Source organism: Neomonachus schauinslandi, chromosome 1 (genome assembly GCF_002201575.2).
Source record: "Neomonachus schauinslandi chromosome 1, ASM220157v2, whole genome shotgun sequence".
Classification (NCBI taxonomy): Eukaryota; Metazoa; Chordata; class Mammalia; order Carnivora; family Phocidae; genus Neomonachus; species Neomonachus schauinslandi.
The window spans coordinates 201,228,142-201,256,045 of NC_058403.1; the positions used below are offsets into that span (position 1 = coordinate 201,228,142).

General features: G+C 55.8%; 1 protein-coding gene across 1 annotated transcript; it reads right to left on the reverse strand.

Moving 5' to 3' along the window:
* Positions 1–1,111: 1,111 nt before the first annotated feature.
* Positions 1,112–27,738, reverse strand: KLHL26 (kelch like family member 26). Its single transcript, XM_021683106.1, has 3 exons — positions 27,662–27,738; positions 5,257–5,439; positions 1,112–3,048 (listed from the first exon to the last, which is right to left on the reverse strand). The coding sequence occupies exons 1-3, from the start codon at positions 27,736–27,738 to the stop codon at positions 1,467–1,469; spliced, it is 1,842 nt and encodes a 613-aa protein (XP_021538781.1). The 3' UTR covers positions 1,112–1,466.
* Positions 27,739–27,904: the final 166 nt, after the last annotated feature.

The window sequence follows — 27,904 nt, forward strand, 5'->3', positions numbered from 1 at the left end:
TCACACTTCTCACTGCCCCACACCCCGGAGCCAAAGGCCAGCCCCCCTTCCAGCTCCTCTGCAATGCTAGAAAAGGGCAAAGAGGGGAGGGGAGCCCTTAACCACATAGAGGACATGAGGAATCTGTGACCCATCAGGCCCCACAAGCTCAGCGCTGGGCCTGCTCCATCTTTTCACCATAACATTTTTATTAAATGAAGGAAAATATTAGGAGACGACATCTGCTAAGATATGAGGTTAATTCTTTACACGGTGAGTGGGTCACAGAGACACGACATCAATCATCCATTAGCAGCAGAAGAGACACTTTAAAGTTGCCCCGAGGGTACAAATCCCATTTATAAGACAGCAATGCCAGTGTCTTAAAAAAAAGCAAAACAGAACCCCCCCCAAAAAAATAATAATAATAAACAGCTTTAGAGGTTTGACACCAAAACAAATGTGGCCAGAGATGCTGCAAAGCCCTTGAAGGGAAGAGGCCGCACCACCCACCTGACTTCCCTTGCTAAAGGGGCCCAGGCCTGGTGGCAGGACAACCTGAACACGGGACAAGGCGGGAGTGGAGGGCTGGAGAAAGGGAGAGAGATAAAAATCATGAGACTCGTAGGAATGCAGACACACTGTGAGTTCTAAAGCAGGTGTCACCCTTGAACCAGGGGGTGAGGACAGGAACGGGGGCATCTCGGCCCGCTCCTCATCAAGGCCCCACGAGACGCCCAGCGCCAAATGGAAGGCTGGCTGACTATGAGGACAGTCTCTGAGAGCTGGCTGTGTTTTTTCCTTCTGAAAGTGGACAACCGCACACACCGAAGGTACTGGGACCAAAGACCGGCATGGAGGCAAGTATGAGACTCTCCTCCAAGGCCACCCTCCCACCCCAGCAGCCTGGGCTTATTGGAGGCAGAAATATGCCCACCCTTGAGGTCAACCCTGAGCTGGGTGCTTCCCTGCCACCTCACCAGCTCCTGGAGGTCTATATGTTACAGAGTTTGGGGGTGGTGTTTATTTTAAAAAATAGATGGTGCAAGAAACTTGGGAGGGGGGCAGGGCACAAAACATGGATTTGGGGATCGACGTTAACGAGCTCGCATCGGAATGTCTGAGGCCGCCAAGCTAGGGGAGGAGAGAAGTGGGACAAAGCCACACAACCACACCTCAAAGGAGACCCTGATTCCCTCCGTGAGCAGGGATGTGGGGCAGGAGAGGAAACCTCCTTGGGAGTGACTCTGCCGCCACGGCAGCCTCATCGGTGGCAGGCTCCCTCGGTGCGCACGAAGCCAGGACCTACTCTGGGAAGGAAGGAGGGACCCCAGAAGGGGACCTCATCAACACAACAGGCGCCGAGACGTCAGCCCATGAGCCCGGGGTGGTTCTGTGGTTCTCGGCCCCAGTGTGCGCTCACCACGCCCCTCACAGAGACAGCCTGAGGCTGGGCCGGGTCCCAGGGATCCCAGGGGTCCAAGGGGCTACCTCCTGGTCCCTGACTGGGGCAGCAGGACAGGGGCACAGGCGATGCCCGCGAAGGACTCTGGGAAGTGCAGGTCGCGCTCCCACTCGTCCGTCTCCGTGTTGTACACCTGCACGATGCCCGTCACATTGTTGAGGCGCCAGTTGTAGCCCCCCACGATATAGATCTTCCTATCCAGCAGGCAGCAGCCAGCCTCCGACTGGCCGGCCCTCATGGGGCTCACGCTGGTCCACTGGTCCGTCTCGGGCACGTAGTACTCCACCGCCAGCACGTCAAAGCAGCGGTCCACGTGGTCCATGCGGCCACCGAGGGCATAGATGCGGCCGCCGGCCCCCACCATGGCGTGAAGCACGCGGGGCTCGCTCATGGGTGCCTTGAACTCCCACTGGTCGGCGGCAGGGTCGTAGCAGTGCAGCGCCTTCTTGTCCTCCACGGAGATGCCGTAGCCGCCGGAGATGTAGAGGCGGCCCCCCACCGAGGCGCCCGCGTGGCCCCAGGTGCGGCGCTTCAGAGAGCAGGCGTAGCCCCACTCGTTGCGCCGCGGGCAGTACCGCTCGACCGAGGCCAGGCTGCCGGCCCGGTTGCGGCCGCCCGTGGCGTACACCATGCCGCACAGCACGTTCAGCTGGAACTGGATGCGGCTCTCCTGCATGGCCTGCAGGCGCAGCCAGCGGTTCAGGTGGGGGTCGTAGCGGTAGCAGGCGTCCACGGCGCCCTCGCCGCTGCGGTACTGCAGGTGCTGGCCCCCGGCCACGTACACGAAGTTGTCCAGGACGGCCACGCACGTGTGGCTGCAGCCCACCTCCATCTCGGTGAGCTCCCGGAAGTGGCGGGCGCCGGGCTCGGGCAGCTGGTACACCTTACTGCTGACAGAGCGGTCGCTGTCGGTATAGGGCGTGCCACCGAAGGCGACCAGGGAGGGCACGTCAGAGCGCACGACCGTGCGCGGGGACTGCATCTCGTGCTGCCGGAAGGGGAGCACCTGGTAGTTGAAGGCCTCCAGCAGGTACTGCCGACACAGCACATCCTCCAGCATGATGTCCAGCGTCTGCACGCTGTCCACCAGGTCTGACGACCGCATGAGCGGGAAGCGGATGTGGCAGAGCACGTGGCTGGCACGCGGCCGCCGGGCCGGGTCGTGCTGCAGCCAGCGGACCGCCGCGCGGAACAGGTCAATCTCGGCGCAGCTCTGCAGCCGATTGCTCTGCAGGAAGAAGACCAGGCGCTCCAGCGGGAGGTGCAGGAAGTCCTCCTCCTCCGCGATCTGCAGGAAGTGCTGGAAGGTGAAGGCATCCACGGACTCCTTGAGTGAGGCCAGGCTGAAGGTGGTGGCCATGTGGCCGATGTTCAGACAGGTCTCTACACTCATGGCGGCCTTAAGAAACTCCTCGCACAGCTCCACCACGGGAAGCATCTGCAGGAACACGGCCGCACCCAGCACGTCCTGCACGCAGTCCAGGTCCAGCGTCACCTCGGCACTGTAGGCAAAGTCGATGATGTGCCGCAGGCCGCGGGCGGACACGCCCTTCAGCTCGATGATGTCCTGGCTCGCCTCCCTCATGCCACCCGTGAACATGGCCCTGAAGTTCAGAAACACAGCATGTGGGCTCGGGGCAGCCAAGGGGCCTCATGGCCACCCAGGAATAGCCTGGCCCCTGGACACCATGAGCAAGGCACAGCCAACCAGGGGAAAGAGGTCAGATGCTCATTAAAGACATGTTAAAAAAATAAAAGATTTTTAATCCACCCAAGCCTTGTGTCTTCCTACAAACATCAGCTCCCCACTCTGCCCCTCCGCATGGGGCCACGTCCACCCTACCCAGAGGTGTGGAGTGCTGGGACTCCCCCTGGCTCAGAGGGAGGGGCCAGGGGACCACTCATGGCAGGGCAGATACAGGTGGGCAGGAAGAGGCCAAACGTTGACTTTGGCCATGAGACAGGCGCCAGCCCCACTTTGGCACCCAGCCCTGTAAGACCACACACACGGCAGGCTCAGCAGACAAGGTGGGGACCCCAAGAACACCATGTACCATGGTTCTCAGAGCCAAGCCCCTCACCAGCAGGCACACGTGGGCAGGTGGCTCCACCTTCCCGAGCCCGAGTCTCAGTCCTACCACACACGGATGGGGAGGGGGTGAGGGTCCCCAGGTCAGAGCACCCACTAGGAGGCCCTGCCTAAGTCACTGTCATCTCCAGACAGTCAGGAAAGCCCTCCAAGAATGGCCCACAGGAGGCCTAGTCCACTGTGAGACACCCCCCACCCCCAGCGAGTAACACTAGCTGTCAGCCTTTCTGTCCTGCTCTGGAAAGTGGCACTAATGTGAGCACCAGTAAGAAAAACAGGACCTGGGTCACAGCACCCCATGGCCCTTGGGGAGCCCCCATCAGGAAGAGGGGCAAGAACCCCAGCACCCTCTGGGAGTTCATAAAAGAGGTTCCTCTCACGAGGCAAGCACACATTGTGACGGCTGACCAAGGAGAAGGAACTTCCCTCATCCATTCATCCAAGAGATGCCTGTCCCCCAGTCACACACCCAGTGTGGCCTGGGCTCGGGTCCCACAGTGGGGACAGCTGAGCTTGGTGCTGCTGTGGGGTCACCAACTAACAAGTGCCCAACACTCTGAGCAGCAGCACCATGGAGCCTTCTAGGAGCAGGGCTCGGGCAGCCCCCCGGACCCTGCCCCTTCTTGTCCCCATGAGTCCCATCAGCCCATCGAAGGCAGAGGCAGCCACGGCGACGGGAGGGAGCTTTGCCTTTTAAGGCCTCGCCGGCTGCAGTGCCAGCGCAGAGGAGCCTTTAAAGGGCATTTCTGGCTGGGCCGGCCCACCCGTCCCCAAATCCAGAATAAAAATAGAAACGGCGCCCCAGATGGCTTGGCTGCTCCGGCTCCCCAGAACAGCCTTGTTGAGCCTGGGGGGCGGGCAGCTGGGGGGCGCACCAGGCAAGCCATCCCAGCCTTGCCACCCTAGCCTCGAGGACCGTGCAGCCCTCGGAACACACCTAAGCTGAGGCTGTGCGAGACAGTCTGCAGGGGCACTCCTGCCACCACTGGCAAAGCGGGGCCAGAGCAACCACCCCCAGGACAGCACCCCAGCTCTCTCTGGCAGGGTCACAGCCTGGCCGGAGGAACTGGCCAGCTGGTCACTGAGGAAATGAGGGAGACTGTCCTCAGCCCGTGACAGCCCCCAGCTGGTGAGAACGGCCCTAGCCCTGCTCCAAGGGGCCCTCACCCCCCACACACAACCCTGCACAGGGAAGGGGATTTTAGGAAAGGGCTCTCGCAGCAGACTGACCAGTACACCCAGAAAGGCCTCACCTGTCATGAGGGGACTATGACACAGCCTGGCACGCATGGGGACACCCATCTGGGCATCCCTCCTATTCCCTAGCCTGAGTACAGGAACCTATGGGGGCAGAGACTTGTGTCTGTCCTGTCTCTGCTGGATCCCCGAGGCCAAGCACAGGGCCTGGTACACACAGGTGTCAAATAAAGACAGAATGAAAACAAGGCCAAGCCCTGCCACTCCCCCAGGGCAGAAGCTACTAATTGGGTGCCCATGGGCCATGCTATCCCCCAGGCACGTTCTGCTTGCCTGCACCATATCCCCCAAAAGTTTGAGAAAGTTACAAACCTAGAAAAAGCTCCAGGTTTACTGTATGTGTGGCCAGTACCAGCCACTTTCCCTCAGAGCCATCCTGGCTGGCTGGCTGGCTGGCTGGCGCTGAGATCACTCCCTCTTAGTTGGGTGGGCACTCTTCGGCCTATCCCCCGAGACCTGTGCTCACCTGAAGTAGTCGCTGCAGGCGGCCAGGACCACCTTGTGTGCATGGAAGGTCTCTCTGTTGATGGTGAGTACAACGTCCAGCAGCTGGCCCTGGGCACGGAGGGCAGCAAGACCCTGCAGGAGGCTGGTGCTATGGCCGGGCGCCGAGAAGGTGCACTTGAGAGCTCCATTTTTGTCAGCCATGCTGCAGGAGAGCAGAAGTGGGGGCTGAGCTCAGAGGCCTCAGGTCTGTCTAGTCTCTGCCCAGGGACACTGGGCTGGCTCACCTGGGCTCTGAAGCTGCCGCCGGTGCAGGCAAAATCGCCAGAACCAGCTCTGGAGAAGCAGAAACAAAATCTGGGTCCCCATCGCATCGGCCACTTGCCTGGCAACTGGCCTTGGCAAAGGACACCGCCTCTCCGGCTTCCATTTGCCACCTGTGAAAGGGGCAGGGTTTCTCCTAGGACCTGAGGAGGCTCTAATGCCCATTTTGGTTTTTAATTGAGCTAAGATTCACATAACATCGAATTCACCATTTTAAAGTGAACAATTCGGTGACATTTAGTACATACACAACGTTGTGCAACCATCACCTCTAGCTAGTTCCAGAACATCTTCATCCCCCACCCAAAATAAGACCCCACCCCCATCAGCAGTCCCTCTTCACCCCCCGTCCTCCAGCCCCTGGCAACCACCAATCTGTCTTCCGTCTCTGGATTTGCTTCTTCTAGACACTTCGTGTAAATGGAATCACGCACTGTGAGGCCTTTTGTGTCGGGCTTCTCTCGCTCCACATGTTTGTGAGGTTCATCCATGTTGTAGTATGAATCAATGCTTCACTTCTTTTTGTGGCTGAGTAATATTCCACAGTGTGGACAGACCAACTCTCCGCGTCACATCACCGTCCCCCATACCCTAGCAAGCCGCCCCAGAGGGCAAAGCCCTCTTCTGTCCCCTGCAGAGGGTGGGAGTGGGATGAAGGTGCTGGCATGGAGCCCCAGTGCGGGCAACAGGGAGGAAACTACGGCTTCCAGGGCAGCTCTTCCAGGGCCGGGGGTGTCACAGGCCAGGAGAGGCCAACCTTCTTGGAGGCCCAGCTACTCTGACACCTGCCCAGTGAGCTCCTTGTGCTCAACACCCCAGGGGAGGGCAGCCACATGACCACAAAGTCATTTTCCAAAGACTTTGGCTCTGGGCTCTACTTGGTGACTGCCCAGTGGAGGGGAAAGGCCCATTGGTCCTACTTTCCAGGGATAGGGACACAGTAAGTAGCTTGTCCATAGTCCCAGAGCTGTAAGACAACATATCGGGATTTGAACCCAGGCCCAGGATGTGACAGAGTGGGTGGGATCTCCCTGTCTGTCATGGCCAATGAAGCAGGCAGGGGGTGGGGCACAGCAAACTGTGGGGAAGCCACAAAACCAAGAATATCTACCCTAAGAGGATGGGTTTGCCTATGGGGGTAGTTCAATGGGGGGATGGAGACAAGTTAAACAGAGATTGCTGCACCTCAAAATAAATGTTCTGGAGGCAAAGGTCGTCTTAGAACAAACAATGAAGTTTTAAAAAAAGAGAAGAGGTGAAAACAACCCAAATGTCCACCAAAGGGTAAATGGATAAACACAATGTGGTCATCCACACAATGGAATAGTACTCAGTCATAAAAAGGAATGAAGCTGATTCATGCTACAACGTGAATGAACCTCAAAAATACCACACTGAGTAAAAGAAGCCAGTCACACGAGGTCATAAATTATATGATTCCTTTTATATGAAATGTCCCGAACAAGCAAATCCATAGAGACAGAAAGCAGATTCGTGGTTGCCAGGCTGTGGAAAGAGGGTGGGGAGTGACAGCTAATGGGGCACAGGGTCTCATTTGGGGGTGAGGGAAATGTTCTGGAACTTGATGTGTGCACAACACTGTAAATGCACTAAATGCTACTGAATTGTTCACTTTAAAATGGTAGATTTTATGTTATGTGAATTTCACATCAAATTAAAAGAAATAAGTAAGATTAAACAAAAGGATATCTGAGCTTTCTCAGGCCCTGCATAAAACCCCGCCATGACCACCAGCACCCTCACAGTGTATGAGGATTTCTGTGGTCCATTCCCCCTTGTCCTGCTCACCCCCACATCCCCTCCCCTCCAGCACCACTGTCCCCTCTGCTGTTTCATCTTGGAAAACTTGTTGACTATATTAAAGAATGAATGGTGTAGGAGGCCCTAATACATCACTTCACCCCCTGAACACAACGGGAGGGAACAATGCCATCACTTCTAGGGTCAGGCCACTGTGGGGTCAAGAACCCCCACCAGGACTCTCCCAGCCATGCCTCACCCACCCCAGGCCAAGGCCAAGTCCTCTGCTCTCTCCCCACGGCCTCCAGCTCTCTGGAACTTGCTTTCCCATTCCTGGGACTGATGCCTGCCCACAAATGAGGGTCAGGAATGTGGGCACTGGTCTTTCCAAGAAAGCAGGAGAAAGAAGGCTCCTCAGCCCTCACTGTCCAGCAGCTCCCAAAACAATACTGGGGACAAAAGAGCTGATGCCAAGCACAGGGCATACTGTCGGTGCTCAATCAATGCAGCTGCTGCCAACTGGAGGTCCCTGACCTGCACAGGCCACCGGCCTCAGTGGCCCCTCCACGAGAGCCTCAGGAAAGGGGGGCAAACCAACCAAGGGGCAGAGGAGCTGTAGGGCTCTGGGGTGCTGACCACAGGCCTGCAAGGTACTCAGGGTCCCAAGGGTCTGGGACCTGGTGTGGGAGGGGGGAATGGGACATGGGACATGGCATGGGGGACACGGGACATGGCAGGGGAGACATGGTCTGCACTTGGCAGACCTCCCACCCCTGGGAGGCTGCAGCGCATGCTTCAGAACTCAGCACTGTGCTCCCCTGGGCTGGTAATGCTGGGACGCCAGTGGTGTCAGTGACCAGAGCCTGGGTTTGCCCAGGAGATTTGGCATGCAGCCCCCCTGAAGGCCACAGAGACCCAGAAAGACTCCAAGTCTCTAGCTTGGTCTGGTCGCCTATCCCTGCCAGGTGGAGGGGATGCCCACCTCACATGCTCCCGTTCCCCTCCCACTGTTACATCCAGCCCGTCATGCCTGACCAGGCCACTGCTGGGAGTTCAAGTCTCTGCTCTTCCAGTTTCCCACAATGCACTCAAGTTCTGCGGATCACAAAGAGAATGTCACTGGCATGGACCCTCGGGCTTCAAAGTGTGCCCATCCTCTGGTCAGGGCTGCCCTCCAGTGTACAGCCCCCACCAGGACATCTCCAGACGGGCTCCCACTGTGTCCTCCCACCAACACCCCCAACAGGCCTCCAGTCTGCCCAAGATAAGGCCACATGCTACATGAGCCTCCAAGAACCCTGGAGGTGCTCAGGTCTGAGCCCCCTCCCCCTGCCCTCCTCTTGCCTCACTGGCATTGTCAGCCTCCTGCTCCTTTCCCATGGGTGGGGACACAAGAGCGAAAGAGATGGAGAGGCCCTGCCTTCACTGGGTGCACAGTCTGGGGAATGGAGGCCCAGAGTGGCCAAATAATCCAGAAGCGGCTTCACATTGCAGTGCTGAGTGTCCCACAGCTGGGGAGGGGAAAGGATCCTGGAGCAGAAATATGCAGAGACCAGAAAGTTGGGGTGTTCCCAGCCCTGCCACCCCCACAGTTAGACAGTGACCCCACCCTCTCCCTTGGAGCAGAGGGCTTGGCTGCATCCTGGGTGTTGGTCCCAAAGGCCTGGCTTCCACAAAAGGCCTGCCCTGAGAAGCCCACCCTCTCCCTGCAGCCCCACCTGGGGCCCAACCTGCACCAAGACAGCACAGGGAACCACCTTCCCCCACACCACAGGCCCCTCCTGCCTGGGGCCAGCATTCGACTTCTCTGTGGAGCACAGAGGCCTAGAGGCCAGGGACAGCTGGTGTGACCCCTCAGGGCCTCCCTCCCAGGGCCAGGGAGTGGAGAAGAGGCACATCTCAAACTTCACCATGCGGTGAATAACCAGGGACCTCAACGAGACTCAGACTCAAACTCGGCAGGTATGGGCAGCCCTGGGGACAGAAGTGCCACTCCCCACAGACCCCACTCCACACTGATGAAGCTGTAGGGTGTAAGAAGTGACACACAGACACCATCAACATGCCACCTTCATCATCAGGATCCCTTAGAGTCACACACATCCAGAGCCTGGCCCTAAGCAGAGTGTCTCAAGGTTGGTCCAGGACCCAAAGGTCGGAAGATACAGCTCAGTGAGTGAGAGAGACATGCTCCTCCAGGAAGCCTGCCAGGGCCACACCAGGGCCCTTGCCCCACCAGGCTCTACCCAGTTACTGGTATGAGAGGTAGAGGGCAGGATTCCGACCCCTGCTCTGCCATCCATCAGCTCTGTTACTTCAGCACATACTCTTGTCCTCTGGGTCTTCACTTTCTTGGCTGTCAAAAGAGGCAGGCAGAAGCATGGATGTCATAGGGCTGCCATGAGTTTCTCCCTCGTCCCCATCACCTCCTAGTAAATGAGGGGCCGCAGCTACTTCCCTCAGCTTCCCTTTGGGCTGAGGAGGTGGCACGGCCCAGAGAGGGGCCACATCCCGCCACCACCCATACAAGCCACCCTCATGCCCCTGAATGGGGCCAAGTGCTTAGAAACTTCAAGCTTGGAACCACTCACAGAGCACTGGCACATGGCAGGTGCCTCTCTATGGACAACTTGCCTCATAGATTTTGTACATGTGTGCCACCTCCTACACCCTGGACTTTGCCATTTTGCTTTCAGCTGGCTTCATTTTTTTCTTACAAGTTTCTGACTGATTATGAGGCAGGGCCAAAGGACTTCATGTGCTTCCTCTAAGCTCCAGGGATTGGCATGCACATGCATGCCTCCACCAGAAGAAGATTTTACACTAGGGGAAACTTCATTCTGGTGCTGGCTGGTCCCTGGACATATGTCTACTATGGTCCTCCATATATAAAGAGCACCAAAAAATCAATATAAAACCAGCAATCTCACAGAAAGATGCACAAAGGATGTGGGCTGATCATTCATAGGAAAGGAAACACACCTGGCTGGAGAGACCTAAGAGTCAGTAGGGCTCACAATAAGAGAAGTGCACTCAGCAAGGGACTGGCTTTACCCCTCGTGTGAGCAGAAGCATTGGCTGTCTGGGAGTAGACACTCACATCGGTTCCCAGTGGGAGTGTGAAGTGGAACAATCCCCAGGAAGGCAGTTCAACAGACCTAGCAAAATTCTTAAGTCTCACATCCTTGATCCAGCAAGTCTGCTTCTGGGATTTATCTGAGATATACTTACATGTACAAGATGATGGACGCAGGAGGATATTCACCAAATCCCATTTCTGGGGGCCAAAGATGAGAAACCAGCTAAACACCTTCCAAAGGGGTATAAAGAATTATTGTACCTTCTGACAAAGGGCTGGCCTTCAGCTGAGCACAGAGGCATGAAAATGCTCCTCTGTAGGAGTTAGGACACCCCTCGCCCAGAGCCCCCGACCACAGCACAGCTGCTCACAGGGTATGAGGCCTGAGATGCACTGAGTGGGGAGGAAACGGCTCCTTTCTGTACACACCTCATCCTCCCCCAGGCCCTTCTCCTCACGCCCCTGGCAAGGCTCATGGTACCTATGAGGCTGATTTTCCCCTCTCATCTCACAGATGGTACAGCTGTCCCTGAAGCCCCCATCAACACCCCCCACACACACCTCACAGCCTCTGAGGAGCTCAGGGAAGGAGGGAGGAAGCTGGCAGGGGCTGGAGTCCCCAGGACAGACAGGCTTGGCTGGGCGGAGGTGGGCAGGAGGAGGAGGGAGGGCTGAGGCCCGGGACCGATGACTAAGGGAAGGACCCATTACTCAGGCCAGCCCAGACAGGGGGCGGCCGGCACGGCGGGGCCACGGGCCCCCAGGAAGGCGGCGGCGGCAGCCCTGAGCCTGTCCGAGTCTCCAGACGGCCACCCGAGCCACGGTCACCCGCACTGAGTCATCGGAGCCAATGCGTCAGCAGCCGGGTCAGGACGTCTCTGGAGGCCGCTTATTGCCGCCCCAGCTGCACCCTTGGCCTGGATCTGGCCTCGGAGGGGCTACGCGTGCCCCCTCAGGTCTGGCCTGGGCTCAAGGCTGTCCTGACCCCCTACTCCCATACTGCATCCCCTACTACTGTCATTAGGCACCCCTGGCCAGGCCCAGGCCTGTGCTGGACATGGGGACACAGCCACTGTGTCCCTTAGAGTTTCCCCTACACCAAGGCTAACATAAAGTGGGACTGGGTAGGGTAAAGACCCCCCCAGGTGGACCACCTGTGGCAAGGCGTCCACAATCCCCTGGGGGTCCTCAGCTGGCCAAGCCCTTTGCCCACGTTGTCTCCAGCTCCTGGCTGGCACCCCCTGTGTGGGTTCCTTCCCCCTCTGACACCAGTCCTTCATGGGGTCACCCCCAGATACACCATGGGCTGGAATCTTTGTTTGAGGGTCTGTTTTAGGGGGACCCAGCCCAAGATAAGATGGCCAAGTGGGGAAAGCCACAGAAGTGCAGGACCACACCAACTGCGGTCCCCGTGCCCCAGTGACAGGGACCCACAGTGGAGGTGGGGGCTGCCCTGGAAGCGACACCTGGTGGGGTGGGTGCTCCCCCACTCCTGCCCTCATCTGGCTGCTGGCCCTGGTCTCCATGGTTGGTTTCCCAACCCTACAGGAGAGATCTGAAGCCCCGGAACAGTTCTTTTCACTGGAATGTTGAAAAAAAAAAAAAAAAAGGGAAAGGCAAGAACAAGAAAGAATTTCATGGAAACATTTCTTTGGGGTTTTGTAAAATCCTTTCCCACCCCCACATGGAGCCCAAAGCTCGGGCCAGAACAGAGTCTGACGGTATTGCCCCTTTAACATACTGTTCTGACATGCAAATTCCCTCACTTCCCCTCAAATCAGAGAGCACTTCCACTTTCAAAGCCAATTTTGGTTTTATTGTCCATGTGGCTCGATGGAGCACAGCAGCGCAGCACAGCTGGTTGGCTCACACCCCGGCCGATGTCGTACCAGGGAGCTCCAGGCCACTCCACCCGAGGGTCCCGGGTGCATCAGCAGAGAAGATGCCGCACTTCACTGGAGAGAGGGGACAGAGACCCAGAAAGAAGTGGGGAGGGAGACCGGGAAAGGGGGGGTAGACAGAGACCCAGAAAAAGGGGGATAGAGACCCAGAGAGGGAGACAGAACCCGGAGGCGGGGTGGGGGCTGGAGAAGCTCTGGCAGCCAGCTGGTCCACCTCTCTGCCCTATTTCACACAACACCCTCCCCCTACCCCCTGTCCTCCAGCCACACTGGAAATTTCTCTGCCTTCTCCCTCCTATCCACCTCTGACTCTTAACAAGGCAGGCCCACTGACTGAGCACATGCCAGGCGTGGTTCTTCACATGCAACCGCATGAATCCCCCTCCAAGACAGGGAAACTGAGGCCCAGCACAGCCCCTACAGTTGCAAGCAGCTCCAGCACTGGCTTCTACTTCTTGCTCTACCACAACCTGCTGACTGCCAAGGCCAAAGCGCTGGCTCCTAGGCACGCAGCTCCGTGGGGAAAAGTGCATCTGAGCCAGAGTCCCATATGCCCCACAAAGGCAGACACCCCCCAGCTACTGTTGCCATGGTTACCACAATATTTCACAGCTCCGGGTACTGTGCTCCCAGCCCAAAGGATAGAGTCACCATGTTCTGGCACCTTGCACGGGCCCTCAAGTGCTCACGCTGGCCAGCAGCCCCCATGCTCACGTCAGTGTGCTTTCTCTGGGGACTGCTCGCCAGAGGCCGCCCCGCCCTCCTCACCCCTCAGGCGGCAACAGCCCATTCCTGGGGCTATCCCTCCTGATAAGGGCTTGATCCCTGGGCTCCCAAGGGAGCAGACAAAAGACCGGGGCTTCTGGGTCGACAAGCGTGGAGCTCAGGAGCAGATGAAGGTCCTCACTGCAGTGTCCCAGCAGGCCAGGACACCAAAGCATTAACAGACATCTAGGAGGGAACAAAGACTCAGAGAGTGAGGGACAGAAACCCAGACAGGGGAGGACAGACACCCAGAGGGAAGGAGACAAAGACCTAGAAAGGGAGAGAAGAAATCCAGCCAGGGCCCCTAGATCCCATGTCTCCCCACCGAGCCTGGGCCCTCTCTATGCCATCAGTGGTTGTTTACTTCTCATTCCTGGTCATCATGCTGTTTTTTTCCCACGTCTTCTTCGATAATTTAAGACAGGATGCCCAGAGCCAAGGCCTATCTGCGCACCCCATGAGTGGATCTGTGCCAGGAGGGCAAGTGCACCAGGCCGATGGACAGGGGCAGAGTCTCCTCCGCTCCCTCCCACCCAACCTGCCTCCAAGCGCCGGAGGCGTGGGAATGGCCAGAGCCCACTCTGAGTCCATCCTGGAAACATGTTGCCTACAGAGATGCCCTCCCAGAGTCCTGCAAAGGAGCCCCAGGCCACACTTGCTCACTTCACCTTCTTCATGCCATCACCATCATAGCTATCTCCCTACATGTATGTCCTTGGCTCCTGCCTGTCTGGGCTCACCAGGCAGTGACAGGGTGACAGAAGAGAGGGTATGTCAGGTAGTTCCCAACAGGAAGTAACAGTGCTACCTGCAGGCACCTGGGGCTGGCAACTCCTGAGAGCCCCCACGTGACAGCCAGGGAGCCTGAGGGTGGAAAGGTCATCGAGGCAGGCAGGCAGAGGTTCTGGAACCCACATCCACCTTGAAAGAACCATCCTGGGGCCCCTGGTGGCTCAGTTGGTTAAGCGACTGCCTTCAGCTCAGATCGTGATCCCGGAGTCCTGGGATCAAGTCCCACACTGGGCTCCCAGCTGGGCAGGGAGCCTGCTTCTCCCTCTGACCCTCTCCTCTCTCATGCTATTTCTCTCTCTCTCTCTCAAATAAAATAAAATCTTTAAAAAAAAAAAAAGAAAGAAAGAAAGAACCATCCTGAATCCTCCCAAGGACCAAGGACCCAGCATGGTAAGAGAAGTAAAGCTTCGCGGGGCTTGAACTCATAACCCTGAGATTAAGACCTGAGCTGAGAGCAAGAGTCAGACACTTAGCCAACTGCGCCACCCAGGCGTCCCGAGAAGTAAATTCCCCAGGGCTGGAAGCAGTGGCTGGGGTCTGCCTCCACATAGCACAAGCCTCACAGTGAGACCCTGGTGAGCCTACCCGGAAGCCCGCCCAAGATTCCGTGTCCACAGAGCCTGGCGTGGGGTGGCCACACTTGGTGCCGGCTCCACTCCAGGCAGGCCCTGCCAACTCGGTCATCCTGCTTTTCTATGACAGGGACAAACCACATGGATCCCTGCATTCCCCAAATATCCACTGGGTCACAGCCAGAACTCTGCAGGCACTGCCCACCCTCCCACCTGGGTAAGCCAACAACATCGAACCCCATCACTCTCCCGCCTCAGCCCCCCGTGGCCCTCCACAGCCTCATTCTTCATGGGCCACTGTCAGCCCAGTGTGCCTCGAGCTAGGCTGTGACCTCCTGCCCAGGCCCTGTGCCATCACCCCATCCTCTGACTAAGCCTAGGACACACAGGGTCCTGGCCACTGCTGATGGACAGGAAGACCCTGTGGCAGCACTCCTCCAAACCCAAACCTGCCCTACTCTGGCCACTTCTCAAGCCTAGAAAGAAAAGTGGACACCCATGGGCGCCTGGGTGGCTCAGTCGTTAAGCGTCTGCCTTCGGCTCAGGTCATGATCCCGGGGTCCTGGGATCGAGCCCCGCATCGGGCTCCCTGCTCCGCGGGAAGCCTGCTTCTCCCTCTCCCGCTCCCCCTGCTTGTGTTCCTGCTCTCGCTGTCTCTCTCTCTGTCAAATAAATAAAAAAAAAAAAAAAGAAAAGAAAAGTGGACACCCAGATCCTACTTCCCTCACCAGCAGCAAGCTGTCTTCACACTACCTCTGCCCCTCCCTGCCCTTCCCTCTTGGCTGGGCAAGGTGACCTAGCCTTGCAACCCCAGGGGGAACACTAATCTCCATTCTCGTCGCTCCAGCAAAAGTCCCAGGGAAGGCTCTGATTGGATCACATGGGTCACACCCCCATCCTGTGGCCAGGGATCTGGGAAGCTCTAATTGGTCACGAGTCTCCCTTTTCAGCACCCCCCATGCAGGGCTGTGGGCCAGGGTGTGTACAGACGTGGCTCCCAGCTCACCTCCCGGTGGGCAATACGGAAAGGAGGATACCACTATTATCACCATCTTACAGACGGGGACACTGAAGCACAGAGAGGTTCAGGCACCCACCCAAGGCCACACAGCATAAAAAAGGCCTTGGCGGGGGCGCCTGGGTGGCTCAGTTGGTTGGGCGACTGCCTTCGGCTCGGGTCATGATCCTGGAGTCCCGGGATCGAGTCCCGCATCGGGCTCCCTGCTCGGCAGGGAGTCTGCTTCTCCCTCTGACCTTCCTCCTTCTCATGCTCTCTGTCTCTCATTCTCTCTCTCTCAAATAAATAAATAAAATCTTAAAAAAAAAAAAAAAAAAAAAAAAAGGCCTTGGCGGGTGCCGGCCTCTCTGTAGCCTCAGATGGGTAGGCCCCATATCACCTCCATGATATAGATGGGGAGACCAAAGCTGGGCTGAGACCACTCTCCAAGGACAATGAACCATGACTGAACATAGAGCTGGCCAGCAGGAAGGGCAGGCTGTGGCTCCTCAATGCTGGCAGGGCAAGGGTGTGGACTATCCCACCAATCCTCTAGCCACCTTGAGGGACGTAATCCCACTCTGCCAGGTCACACTGGGAGAGCCTCACCCAGGCCCCTATGCCCCCCGAGCCCAGCTCTACTTGTCTTCCCTGATCATTGCTCCATCTGGTACACCATCCATCAGTTTCCAGCCTATCTCTCCGAGGCTAAAACAGGAGCCTCACCAGGGGAGGGCAGGGCAGGTTCTATCTCCTGCTGTGTTCCAGCACCTGGTACCATGTGCTCAGAGCTCAGTCATGCTCACTGACTGGATGGCTGAATGGCTGAGTGGGTAGATGAGTGGGTGGATGGATGGATGGATGGATGGATGGATGGATGGACAGGTGGGTGGATAGGTGGGTAGATGCATCGGTGAGGTGGCAGGTAGATGGTTACCAGGTGGTAGCATTGGCTGGCTAGAGCCTGACTCATATCTCTGCTCGCTGCAGATATCTACTGCATATACCTGCTCTCTTCATCCCCTCCACGAAACCTCCTGGTCCAAGTTCTGGGACTGGGTATGTTGTCCTTTGATTGGGCTCAATCCAGGAAACACTGAACAGGATTTTTTCCAGAATGTCTGGCCTCCACACTTTGCTCATGCTGTTCCCCATGTTGAAGGGCTGACTCCTCCTGCCCCCCCACCTTCCTCCTTATGCCACACTTCCAAGGCCACCAGCTGTTCCATGCACCCCTGCCACATTACCCTCTGAGCCTTCTGAAAGGAGAAGCTCTCCCCTATGGCCATGTTTGCCCTCATGACCCAGCCAGGGTTCTCCACAGCCTCTCTTTCCCCTCAAAGCCCAGCCAGGGCCTCCATGTGAGGGGCGGCAGGGGCAGACGAGTGGACAAGTCTCAGGCTGAGGCTGTGCCTATTCTGTTCCCACCCACTGACACAAGGCCGATCCCAGGCAGAGCCCATCCCCCCACATTACCCCCACTGCACTGGGCTTGGAGACAGAGCCACTTGAATAAGCAAAACCCCTTCACTCTAGAGGTCAGGCAAGTAGGTGTATGACTACGTGGCCCCAAAGCACCACTCACTCAGAAACCTAGTGAGATTCTAGCACTGCCAAATTCCAACATCTCAGTGTCCAGCCCAGCTACCTCACCTGGCAGGACAGGTGCTGAGGCCCCAAAATAGACAGTTCTGCCAAATGGCACATGCTCATGACCAGTGGTGCTAGGCCAGACACAGGCAGATGCAGATATGGAGATGGCTCAGCCTTCCAACAGCAGCACAAATTTAGGCATCAGAAGGGGCCTGTCATGAATACCTCCATTTTAGGGGGTGCCAACATCCCTCCCCTCTTCTGATAAGGGCCTCCTGTTTTCCTCAGGGAACCTCCTATTCCCCAGTGGTAGGAATCAGAAGACCCCATCTCTGGACTGAAAAGGGAGACTCGTGACCAATTAGAGCTTCCCAGATCCCTGGCCACAGGATGGGGGTGTGACCCATGTGATCCAATCAGAGCCTTCCCTGGGACTTTTGCTGGAGCGACGAGAATGGAGATTAGTGTTCCCCCTGGGGTTGCAAGGCTAGGTCACCTTGCCCAGCCAAGAGGGAAGGCAGAGCTGAGAGGAAGGAGTCACGGAGTCCAAGGGAATCATCTGAGCCCTGAATCTCAATGTACCTAAAACTAGAACTCTCCCTGAACCTTTTTTTGTTTTTAATGTGAACAATGAACTTCTCTTTTCTTTTTTTTTTTTTTAAAGATTTATTTATTTGACACAGAGAGAGAGACAGCTAGAGAGGGAACACAAGCAGGGGGAGTGGAAGAGGGAGAAGCAGGCTCCTGGCTGAGCAGGGAGCCCGATGCGGGGCTCGATCCCAGGCCCCTGGGATCATGACCTGAGCCGAAGGCAGACGCTTAACGACTGAGCCACCCAGGCGCCCCTGAACTTTTATTTTCTAATTTAAGGCAGAGAATTGAGTTTCTGGCGCTCATAACCGAAGGCGGCCTTCAATGTTAGAAGCCTCTGATCCAGGGCTCCTGTCCACCACGTTCCAGATGAGCCTCAGAAAAACCACCATGGAGTTACCACTTCTCCAGCTGCCGCCTCTCCCTGCGCAGCACACAGGCTTTCTACCCCGGGGGATGGGAGGGGCAGGGAGCGTTGAGGAAGTACAAGCTGGGTGATCTGTAGCAAGTGGGTAGTGGCCGAACTCAGCCTGAGTCCTGCCTGCCTGTGACAAGACAGCCAGCTCCCCATGAAAGGTCAGCAAGCTCCCCATGTACCCCACCGCGAAAGTTCAGCAACTCTAAATGCTAAAATGCTGGAAGCAAGCCTAAGGCTGGAGCTGCAGGGCTGTGCTATGCCATCAGCCTCAGCAAGAAAAACACCACCCCTTGCTTCTGTAAGTCACTCACGTGGAGCATAAACATTTGTGTGCTCCCAACTGCCCTGCCTCACCCCCTTGCATGACAGAGAGGGGGAGAAAAGAGAGCAAGAGACACTCTCCTGGGACCCACCAGATTTCACCAAGGCAAGCACACAGTTACAACTTTCAAACACAGTCCTGTCAGTTTTCTATGTGGAGGCTGCCTCGGGGGTCCTCAGGGGGGCTCCTTTACGCGCCTGCCGCCTCAAGGACACAGTGCCACCCCTCAACCCCATCTTGAGGGACTGCCCTACTCGCAGCTCCGGTCTCTCGGTAGATTCTGGTGATCAGGTCTCTCTGCTCCTGCTTCCTTCAGCAGGCTGCTTCAAATTCTAACATCCCATTGAGAGAGAGCTCTCCGGATATGCAGCCCAGCCCGCTCCCGCCCGATCCGCCCGATCCGTCTTTGACCCCTGTGGAATTTTGCAGTTGTGGCGTCAGAAAACATCTTCGGTCTCAATCTCGGGTGACCCCCCTCGAGGCCTTTAAAAGCCCAAAGGTCCACCCCTCAAGATTTCCTCTAGGCTGAGCTGTTCAATTCCGGAAGCTGCTTCCCTCACAGGAAAGGTCTGCGATTCCCCAAAGGTGCCGGTTACTTCCTCCCGAATCACAATATTTTCAGTGTGCGGTGAGGTGGTGTGTGCGAAGAAATCAGCCCCTCAGCCGGTCGGCCAGGGGTCTGAAACCGCGCTGGCTGCGCCCCAACACCCGCTCCCAGCTCGGCAGAGGAGGAATGCTAAGGAAGCGCTCTCTTAGCCGTGGGGGACGAGTTCCGTGAATCCTGAGCAGCCCTCTCTGGAGAGAAATGGGAAAGGGGAGGAGGCAGGAGGAAGGGACTGGAGACTCGGGGTTAACAAGTGTTAAGAGCTCGTCTGCACAGCTGCGGAACGGCTACCACAGGAGGAAGGCGGGTCTGCCGGCAGTGGGGACCCCGCGGCCCCGGCCCCCACTTCCCAGTGCAGGCAGCTGGACAGGGAGAGTGGCTGGCCGTTTCCCGTGCTCAGCACATGGGGCTGAGATCCTGTTCCTTAACTAAATGAAGCACATGCAAAAGGGCACTGCTCACTGGCTTCTCTCTAATGGGCTGATTCACTGACAACATGCCTGCTTCTGTTTCTCTACCCAGACCATGCCATTAAATACAGTGAGGAAAAGGGGGATCCTCAGCCAGCAGAGTGCAGAAGGCTGTTCCAGAAGCCTCTAGGTCAGGCCAGGTCCCCTCAAAATCCTGTCACAGGCTATGTGTGGGGTATTTGCTGGAGCAAATCAGAGCCACCACAGGGAAGCTCTGCTCTGGGGAGCACACACATTCTAGGGGACATGGGTCTTTAAGCATACAGAATGTACTGTGAGCACAGGGCAGAGGATGCAGCGAGGCGGGTGGACAGAGCCACCAGGCCCCAAGGAGGCAACACTGGAGCTGTGCAAAGCACTGGGACAAGACACTAGCCAAGGAAGAGCCAGGCCAAAGGCCCAGGAGGGGTGCCAGAGGAGTGCTGTTGGGAGACCAGCCGGGCTGCGGAAGCACAGAGAGCCCAGTGGGTGGGTAGGGCCTCACTATGAGGGTGGGGGTGGGGGTCACATGGAGAAGTAAAATTTGTTCTGAGAGTGAAGAACCCGCCCGCAGGTGGCAGGCAGAGCAACATGGTCTGATGCCTATCTCAGGAGGGACCCACTAGCTGGAGTGTGGGGCAGCAGCTGGGAGGGCAAGAGCCAATGGTGGCTCAGAGCAGGGATGAAGAAGGGAAGAAGGGGCAGACAGGGATGTGGCTCAAAGGTGGAACCAACATAGTGTGCCAACAGATGATGGGAGGAGACAGTAGTGTGGTGAGTGCTCCCAAGGTGAAGCTCAGAGCAGGCGGGCAGAATCGAAACTGGGGAGACCTCCCAGGGTGGCTAAGGCTAGGCCAAAGCCTCTTCTCAGGAGAAGGCACATTCCTGGGACCAGGAGCTGCTCGCTGGAAGACCTGAGGCCCTTGAGCAAGGACAGGCACGAGGGCTTTCCAAAGCAGAGATAAGCCCTCAAGCCCTCCAGGCTGGAAGTCCACCTCTGCCTCCCATCTCCACTGGATGCTCACAGGCAGCACAGCTGCAGGCCAGTGGGGCCTCTCCTACCTCCCGCCTGCCTGCCTGCCTACCTAATGGATCCTTCCCCAGTACTCACTCCTCAGTCCTGGATGAAACCTGAGAGCCAGTGACCCTGTGCCCGGCCTCCACCGGTGATCAGCACATGGCACGAGTTCAATCTCGAATCTTCCCTAAACCCCTGCCCACCTCACCATCTCTACAGCTCCCACCTAGGTCTAGGCCCCTTTGTCTCTCAAAAGAGGGATCCTTCCCAAACACAAATCTGACCCAGGCCCCCCCCACTCAAACTCTGCACCCCCCCACCGAGTCTCCCAGCCTCCTCCCTCCCACCCCCTCCAGCTCCTCTCTGCCCTCATGACCCCTAAAAAGCCAGGCTGCTCCTCCTTCAGTACCTACACATGCCACTTGCCTATACCCAGAAAAGAGTCTACTTCCCATGACCCCCTTCCCCCAAGCTGATACTAACCTTCAGACTCACCTCAACCTCCTTCATGAGGAGGCTCTCAGAACCTTCCAGAAAAGGCAGGAACCTCCCACTTGGCCTCAGGATCATTTATGGCAAGTATGGAAAAATGACTGCTAACTGTCTTGCTAACCCTGCTAGCATGTCCACGTGGGCAAGGCCTGACCATCCTGGGGGCCCCTATGCCCAGCACCAAGCATAGCAGCAGGCACACAGGAACCATGGGACCATCACCAGAGGAAGAGAAAGGTGTCAAATGAGTCCTGTCCACAAGAGAAAGGAGCCAGAGATGCCAGAAGTCACCTCTGTTGATGAATTGTTTCTACCTGGGCCTTTCCTCCCAGTCCCCTCCTCCCATCCTTCTCCAGGGCCTTCAACCCCAGGTCTGCAACATGACCTAAGACCAAAGGGCAGGAATGCAGAGAAAGCCTCACTTTTAAAGTGTCTGGGGAGGGACGCGAGCACAAACCTCTGACCTGGTCTCGCTAAGCTCTCCCGTGCGGATCGGCAATAAAAAATAACTGGCGTTAAGAAAAGCGGGATGACACACGGCATGGGCTCCCTGGAGATGGCACTATGACAGCGGAGGCTAATAAAACCTTTCTACCCCTATGGCCGACGACAAGAAGGCCGCCCCCAGGGGAGTCACAGCTACCAGGTGGAAGGGGTCCAGCTGTGAGACAAATGCTCCACAATTCGGGGCAAAGTGAGCAGTTTTCAGAGCAATTTCACATCATGAGCTCGCAGGACCCTGCTGGCGAGAAGGTAAGGAAAGGGGCGCCTCGCTCCCTGAGGAGGAGCTGAGCTTCTTGGCCTGGCCCTCTAGCACCTCCAGCCCAGTGCTGCCCCCAGCCTGCCTCAGACTCAGCTGCCCCCACCCCAATGCCCTGCAGAGACCCACGGAGCTGCGCTCTGTACTGCTGCCAGGTGCCAGGCCCGCCCGAAGGCGTCTGCCCTCTCCGTGTTGCAGAAGCACCTTGGATTTGGAATGTGCCATTCTCCTACTACCCCTGCCACTGACCCTCTCATGACCACCAAGTAACGGTGCCACCATCCTCCCAACTGCTCAGCCAACTGCATGTTTGTGTCCCCCAGAAATCACATGTTAAAATCGAACCCCCAATGTGATGGTATTAAGATGGCCGAGGGGGGTGCTTTGGGAGGTGATTGGGTCATGAGGGTGGAGCCATGAATGGAACCAGTGCCCTTATAATATGGACCCTGGGGTGCCTGGCTGTCTCAGTTGGTAGAGCATGTGACTCTTGATCTCGGGCTTGTAAGCTCGAGCCCCACATTGGGTGTAGAGATTACTTAAAAAAAAAAAAATCTTAAAAAGAAAAGGGGGGGTGGGATCCCAGAGTGCCCCCTTGCCCCTGTGGTCCCACTTCCCAGATGAGCAGTCTAAGGTGCAGAGGGTTGCAGACATGCCCAAGGTGCACAGTATGTGGGGCGGCCCTGCTCGTCAGACGAGGGGCCACAGACACAGGTGGGTCTGATGAGGCACCTGCTACCACCAAATCTCCCAAAATTCTCAAGAGGAGGAGCTGAGGCCCCATCTCTGAAGGGTCAAACCCCTACCCCTCCCTCCTGGCTGAAAAGAGGACAAAGCCAAAGGAACAAGAACCTTCTCAGAAGGCCAAAAGTTCCCCCAGTCTTTCACACAAGGGTTGGGGGCCTAAACTCTTCCAGGGCCTCAGGGCTGAGTGGTGACAATCTAGGACACCGCCAGAGAGGGCTTGTTAAGAAAGTTTAAACAAGCAAAGGTCACCAAGCCAGAAGCAGATAGCTGCCTTGCTGAACTGTGCCGAACCCGCTCACACTGTGTCTGGGCCATAACTTCCCATGAAAACACCTGTGGCTGGCACGTCCCTCACCCAATACCCTCGCCTCAACCCCCAGGAGCAGCGTGAGTCAGCCAGACTGGGTCCCATCCAGACACCCTTCGGGAAGATGGGCTGAGGAGTGAGGATGCCAACAACCCAACATCTGAAGAGCCTCTGTGGCAAGAAGGTCCCTCCAGAGCTCAGCCAGCTGGGCACCTCACAGTGATGGAATTTTAGCTAGGAAAGTGCATCTCCCAGGAGAATTCCTCCATTCTCCCCCAACTCAACACCCCAAGTGGCTGCAAACCTCCCCTCCCTCCTGAGCCTGGACCCTTTTGGAGGGCCTGAGGTGGAGCTGGGAGGGGGCCCACTAGAGAACAAGTGTCTTTTGTGTGAGTGAGCCTGTAGCTAGGACCCCACCTCCCCTCTGCAAGCCCTCGGCTGAGACAGCCACGCTTCAACCATCCCGAGGTTCGGCTTGGTTATTAACGACCATCTCTACTAGGCAACGAGTTTTTTGTTGATCCCTCGAGATGGGAAGGAAGGAGAATAAGCTCTTCTCTTTCTTTTTTTCCCCCTTGGTTGCAGGAAAGTGAAGTTGGAACAAACAAGTTATATAACGCTGGGGGCGGTGGGGGGGTGGAGGAGCTCAGTCCCTCCTGAGGACAGTTTCTTGAGTTGTGGGACCGCTGGAAAGGCCAAGGGGAAGACAGGAACCGCCCCCATCCCTGGCCAAATGACAAAACCCTTCATGGGACAAAAAGGCAGATGCAGGCGCCTCCTGGAAGACTGGAAAACCAACCCCACAGCTCCCCACAGCCAGCCTCCCCCCAGCCCTCAGCAACCCCACAAGTCTCCCTGAAAAGGCGAAGGACTGACCCAATCCCAGGGAAGGGACTTCCTACCCGCCAGACTGCAAGCCCTAGAGAGCTTTTCCACACCCCTTTCATCCATCCCTTTCTCTCTCCCTCCCCACCCCCAGCCATATTTCTTGAACATTTACTTCCTCTGTGCAGCCCTTGCTCCAGGCATATAAGACAGAATAAGGCAGACGCTCTCCACCCTCAAGGCATTTCCACTAATGAACACACCAAGGAGTGTTGGGTTGAGATAGTGTGATCAAGGACATACAACACCCATATGACCCAGCCACTCCGCTCCTGGTATACACCCCAAGAACTGAACACAAGTGTTTCCACAAAAACTTGAACATGTGTGCTCACAGCAGCACAGTCCAACTAGCTAAAAGGTGGAACCAACCTAAATGTCCACCTGTTGGTCAAATGGTTAAACAAAATGTATGGTATGTCCACACAGTGAGATATTATACAGTTGTAAAAAGGAGTGAAGTACTGATACACATTCCAACATGGATGAATCCTGAAAACATTACACAAAGTGAAAGAAGCCTGACACAAAAAGTCACATATTGTATGATTCCATTTATGAAACAGGTAAATTATATAGAGATGGAAATGAGATGAATAGTTGTAGGAGGCTGGGGTAGGAGGAATGGGGAGTGATTGCCAATAGGTACGGAATTTTCTTTTGGAGTGGTGGAAATGTTCTGGAACTAGACAGATGGGATAGTTGCTCAATATTATGAATATACTAAATGTCACAGAATTGTTCACTTTTTGTGGGTGAGTATTTAATGCTATAAAAATTTTACCAAACAATCCAAGGTGACCAGAAAAAGCATTCTGGGGGCTAACTGAGCTCGGTGGTCAGGCAGATGGCTCTGAGAGGACATGAGCTGGGAGTGTGGAAGGATGAAAAGGAATGAGGCATGGGCAAGTGATACACCAGGCCTCGCTGGCCTCTTTGGAATAAGTGAAGGAAGGAATAAATGAACATTACAAGGGCCTCTAGATCTCAAGGGATCCCTGGCAAAATATTGTGTGCCACAATCTCCCTCAAAACCGGATCCTCTTCCCACATGCTCCATCTCACCATATTAGGGATTCTTGCCCTTCTCCCCATACAAGCACCACAGGGATAAGAGCCCCTTCCCTATCAGTTGCTCTAGACAACTGTAATCTTTCCACTAGGATGGATGGAAGGGGGCAAATGGGAATCTTGGAAGTGGGGGAAATGTCTTTTTAAAAAATGCCTCCAGGACACCTGGGTGGCTCAGTCAGTTAAGTAAGCGTCTGCCTTCAGCTCAGGTCATGATTCCGGGGTCCTGGGAGAGAGCCCTGGAGCCCTGCTCAGCAGGGAGTCTGCCTTTCCCTCTCCCTCTGCTCCCCGCCCCACACACTTGTGCATGCACGCTCTTTCTCTCAAATAAATAAATAAATAAAATCTTAAAAAAAAAAGTGCTTCCATTTAGAAAAGATTTCTTAGAGGGGTGCCTGGGTGGCTCAGTCAGTTAAGCATTCAACTCTTGATCTTAGCTCAGGTCTTGATCTCATGGTCATGAGTTCAAGCCCTGTGTTGGCCTCCATGTCCAGCATGGTGCCTGCTTAAAATAAAATTTTAAAAAAGAAAAGATTTCTTACATATGACACTAAAAGTGTAATCCATTAGAGAAGAACACTGATCAACTGGACTTCATCAAAATGATAAAATTTTGCCCTGTGAAAGATATCATTAGGAAAATGAAAGAAAGAAAGATAGATAGATGAGCCACAGACTGGGAAAAAGTGTGAATCATATATCTGATAAAGGACTTGTAGCCAAAATACATAAAAAATTCTTAAAAGTCAACAATAAGGTGACAACTCAATTAGAAAATGGGCAAAAGACTTGAAAAGACAGTTTATCAAAGATATAAATACCCAACGAGACCATGAAAAAGTGTCCAACGTTATTACTTATTAGGGAGATACAAATTAAAACCAAAATAAGATACCCGTATATACTTAAAATGGCTAAAATTAAAAACTGGCCACATCAACCGTAGACAAGAACGGGGTGCAACTGGAACTCCTGTACATTTGCTGGTAGAAATGCAAATGGTACAGTCACTCTGGAAAACACGTTGGCAGTTTCTTAAAAAGTTAAACCTACATCTACCATAGGACCCAGTCAGTCCACTCCTAGGTATTTACCCAAGAGAATAAAAGTATATACCCACACAAAAACACATACCTGGATGTTCACAGGGACTTTATTTGTAATTGTCAAAACGGAAACCCAAATGTCCATTAACCAGTAAATGAGTAAGCAAACTGTCTATGCATACAATGGAATACTCCGAAGCAATGATAAAGAACATCCTTCTGATACTTGTGACCACACAGATGAACTTCCAAAAGCATTCAGTTAAGGGAGAGAAGTCAGACATAAGAAGCCACATATAGTAGGATTCCATTCATATACAATTTCTAAAAAGGCAAAACTAGAGAGCAAAAGCAGATCAGGATGTGTTTGAGGCTGGGGGTTGACTGTAAGGGGCTTGAGGGAACTCTTTGGGGTGATGGAAGCCTTCTCAAAAAACTGGATTGTTTTAAAGGGTACATAACTCTATAAAATAATTAAAACTCAATCAACTGCTCAGCTAAAATGAGCGAATTATACGGTATGTAATTAGTTACACCTTGCTGTTGTCCCCAAACTATCCCATTCCTGGGCCCAAGGCAGGGACCTGGGGTTAGCTGTCCCCTTTTGTCTGTTCCTTACGTGTCACCTCATGCCTGGTCAACAAGCCCTGCCAACTCTACCCCCTGAATGTCTTAAAATCTTCTGATCTCTCCTCACTCCCCGTTGTAGGCCTCTAAAGCCCCACTCATGCCTGGAGTCATCAGGTCTTTCAGGTCAGCACCAGCCCAAGTCTCCACAATGAAGACTGCCTCCACAGCACACATCACTTATCACACTGGAATTATTTGCTCCCGTAAGCTCACCATCAAGGAAGAGCCCAGATTTCCTCCTTGGCCAACCAAGGGTGGCAGGCTTTCCTGGGAGGCCAGGATGGGAGGATCTGGGCCACGCTGGCCCTGTAAGAAGAGGAAGGTTGTGCTACCTAAGGCAGGTGTTCCTCCCCTCTGAGAATCCAAAACAATGCATACCAACACCTTCAATTTTTACACCAATTCTGGGGTTCAAGCAACCCATCTCAGGACTTGGACAAAGGAAAAGGGAGCCTCCCTTTTCTGTGGGCAAGACCTTGCTTCAAGTCCTTTAGTCTGGGGGAGGATTTGAACCCCATGGGGATGGGAGACAGGAGCACCAAGGATGGACCCTCCTTAGACTTTCAGGGTTCTCTCATCATCCTCAGGCTCCCCAAGACCCACCCCAGCTCCTTAGGACCCCTGGGAACTCCAGACCCTTTCCTGCCCATAAGGACACACTGGGACCCCTGGGGACAACGGCAGCCTCTGCTTTCAGGTTTTCCTAGGCCCTTTAGGCCTCTTTCAGGCCCTCAGATTCACTTGAGCCCCCTATCTCTAGCCTTCCACAGTCCTCACTCCTGCCAGGACCCCTCAGCATGCCCACAGGACCACCTTTAAACACTTCAGGGCAGGGTCCTACAGCACCCTCCAGGAAGCCTTGGGCCTCAGCCCCTCAAGCTCTCATCAGTCCCCTCCTTAAGAGTCCCCAAGACAGCCTCAACAAGCTCAAGACTGCCCATAGTCCCCTCCTCAGGCCCTCTCTGCCTCCCAGACCCTTTGGGATCCCCAGTTCCCCCATGGCCCCATCACAGTCAGGAGTCCATGGGTTTCCCTTCAGACTTCCATGCTCCTCAATGCCCCCTCAGACCCCTAGGGCCGCATGCAGATACCTCGAGGTCCTGGGGCCCCCAGCCCGCCTTCGGCTGCCCCTCAGCAGCCCTCGGTCCCCCCAGTACTCCATGACCCCCTAAAGCCAGCAATCCCCCGTAAAGACCCTCGAACCAGCCCAGGTGGCTCCTCAGCCCCTCACGACCCCCAGGACTCCCCACACGTCACCTTGGCCCCGGGTCAGGTGCCGGCCCACCCTGCGCACGGGTCTCACCTGCTCGGACGCTCGGGGCCCGGGCCCGCGCCGAAGCCGCCGCCACCAGCGCCGCCGCCGCCACCGGACTCCGCCATCTTCCCGCCGCCGCCGCCGCGCGTTCAAGTGACGGGAGCCGCGCGCGCCGGCCCGGGAGACAGAGACGCGGGGGGTGGGGGGCGGGGCGCCACCAGGCCTGCTCTGCAGGGGGCGGGGCCCTGGGCGAGGGGTGGGGCCTGGCCTAATGAGGGGGTGTGGCCTGGG

Coding starts and splice junctions, on each gene's coding strand:
- KLHL26 (XM_021683106.1), bottom strand. CDS start 27,738: ATGGCGGAGTCCGGTGGCGGCGGCGGCGCTGGTGGCGGCGGCTTCGGC. Junction 5,440..27,661: donor GGCCCCGAGCGTCCGAGCAG/GTGAGACCCGTG, acceptor GCTCTCCTGCAG/CATGGCTGACAAAAATGGAG. Junction 3,049..5,256: donor GCCTGCAGCGACTACTTCAG/GTGAGCACAGGT, acceptor TCTGAACTTCAG/GGCCATGTTCACGGGTGGCA.